A 2,266-nucleotide genomic window follows, 5' to 3' on the forward strand; every position below is an offset into this window, starting at 1 on the left:
AAATACGTATCACTGCGTATTAACAGCAACAGACGACCAGAGTATTTGGCCTGATAATGTGCACGACCGGATCACCACGATTGGCTGTACGGAACGAGCAATTGAACGAGCATATTTGGCCAATTATTCATCCTGTATATTTACGCAGACATTCTGTATATTTTGTCCTGGCAATACAGCCGTGTCCGCAGTTCTCTGTCTTCTCCCTATCCGGTAGTCTTTCATGCTCAGTGCAGGCGTAACCCAATGTCTCGACACCACCACTCGAACAGTTTGTCACGTTCCGAATCACATTGAATGCGAAAGATTAGTGCAATTTTTATCAACTAAACTAATTCATTAAAATTGCCATCAGAATAAAGATCCGTCAACTGAAACCACCATCTCGGATCGCACAAATTACAGGTGCAGCCTCTATAACGTACTGCTAACCAACGAGTCAAAATTGAAAAGCTGTGTTCAATGCTAGCTTCGAATGGAAACACATACCTCTCCTTTGAACAAATACAATACAGAATTTGGCAACGATTGCGCTGTCCCTCCCATTTTATTATAGCTACATGTCATAAATTCCACACACCCAGATCAACTGTCTTCTAACAGCTAAACTTCCCCTGAAAGTAGCTGTTGCAAAAGTCAAGCGAAGAAACCAGTTTTCGTTCATTTAAGTAAAAGAATGTGGTCAGCCAAATGGGTTGCCCTTTAGTTCCGTTACATTAGAGGTTTCCATTTGACTATTTTTTGTTATGGATATCCGTCAGTTCGACCGCGATTTCTCTTCTCGTAATGCTTTGTCTACGCTTGTCAAATTTCCTGCGATTAAGCCCAATAATTATTTCGCCATGCCTTATTGCTGCCTACTTATCTGTGAGCTGGAAATGATGCAATTTTCAACTTTCGAGTCCTCCTTCAGCACAATCACCCAAAAGCAGTACACCACAAGATACTGGGTCGCAGTATGTCCATTGGTTACTATGGTAGTTCATGGTAGTATAATACTGATACCACTATTGACACTGATCGCAGCAGCATGGTCTGTGGTGATCCTTCTGACCATTGTACATTAGTACTTTCTTTGTAGCTTATCATTACTCAAATTGTACCACTTTCTATCTCTCACTAAAATCTCAGCTTATTCCTCTTCTCTTCATACCGAATAACTTTTGTTTAAAATGAACGAAAAAAAAATATCGTGAAAGGCGTGTTACCTTCTTGCTCTGACGAATTACGCTGGCAGCGAATTAACGAGCGGTGATCTACCTTTCACACTATGACGGGATAGAAAGTATCTAGGAATATATCAAGGAAGATTCCAGGAAGGAGATCGCTTTGGATTTACTGTGGTGGTAATAACTAACTGTACCAACGAACTGTGAGTTGTAACATCTCGTCTATTTTTTTCGCTTGATTTCACTACTTGGAACTGGTATTTGCTCACGTTATCCACTACATAATTGGTGAGCCCGAATTTTATTTCTCTTAGATCACCTAGAACTCCCGTATTCATTTTTTCTCATTACTATCATGTCTGATTCAAACGATTCACTTATGAACTCGCAAGATATTTTGAGTTTAAGACTACCAGCTTACGGTATTCATCATCCTAGACTGTGGTTTGCTCAGGTAGAGGCAATTTTTGAGTGCCGTCGCGTTAGATCACAACAAACCAAGTATGGTTGCGTTGTTGTACATCTTCCACCTGAAGTTGCCGTCGAAATTGCTGACGTCATCTACGAGAAACCCGATGTAAACCCATACGATATACTAAAAGATGGTTTGATTAAGAGAACAGCAGCCACCGATGAACAGAAGCTCCGTGTTTTACTTGCCGGCGTGGAACTAGGTGATCGTAACCCCGCTCAACTACTCCGACATATGACACGGCTACAAGGAAAGCAGGCGGTAAATGAGAGCATCCTCAAGGAGTTGTGGTTGCTAAACCTCCTTGGAGACATAAGGAAGGTCTTGTCGGTTGTTGACAAAGACACAACGCTGCCAAAATTAGCCGAATTGGCTGACCAGGTGTTTTCATGCTACGGTACTAAGCCCTCTCCTTCAGTGCAATCAGTAGTCATGACTTCAAACACACAGACCGACTTTGAAGCCCTGAAGCAACAAGTTTCAGAACTTTCTCTACATATCTCCCAAATTTCCGCCAAACTAACTCACCGCTCTCGCTCAACTTCACGCTCTCATCCTACACGTTCACGTTCATTCTTCAACCGTGACGAGTCTACATGGATCTGCCGATACCATCGAAAGTTTG

At 42.1% G+C, this 2,266-nt stretch overlaps 1 protein-coding gene across 1 annotated transcript in view; it reads left to right on the plus strand.

Moving 5' to 3' along the window:
* Positions 1 to 1,524: 1,524 nt before the first annotated feature.
* Positions 1,525 to 2,266, plus strand: part of T265_03870 (hypothetical protein) — a gene marked incomplete at both ends in the record, with an annotated part of 48,832 nt that continues 48,090 nt past the window's right edge. Inside the window, one exon of the mRNA XM_009168462.1 lies at positions 1,525 to 2,022. Coding sequence (XP_009166726.1) covers positions 1,525 to 2,022 — 498 coding nt within the window. The remainder of the gene's footprint in view (positions 2,023 to 2,266) is intronic.

This window comes from Opisthorchis viverrini (assembly GCF_000715545.1).
Source record: "Opisthorchis viverrini unplaced genomic scaffold opera_v5_59, whole genome shotgun sequence".
NCBI classification, from domain to species: Eukaryota; Metazoa; Platyhelminthes; class Trematoda; order Opisthorchiida; family Opisthorchiidae; genus Opisthorchis; species Opisthorchis viverrini.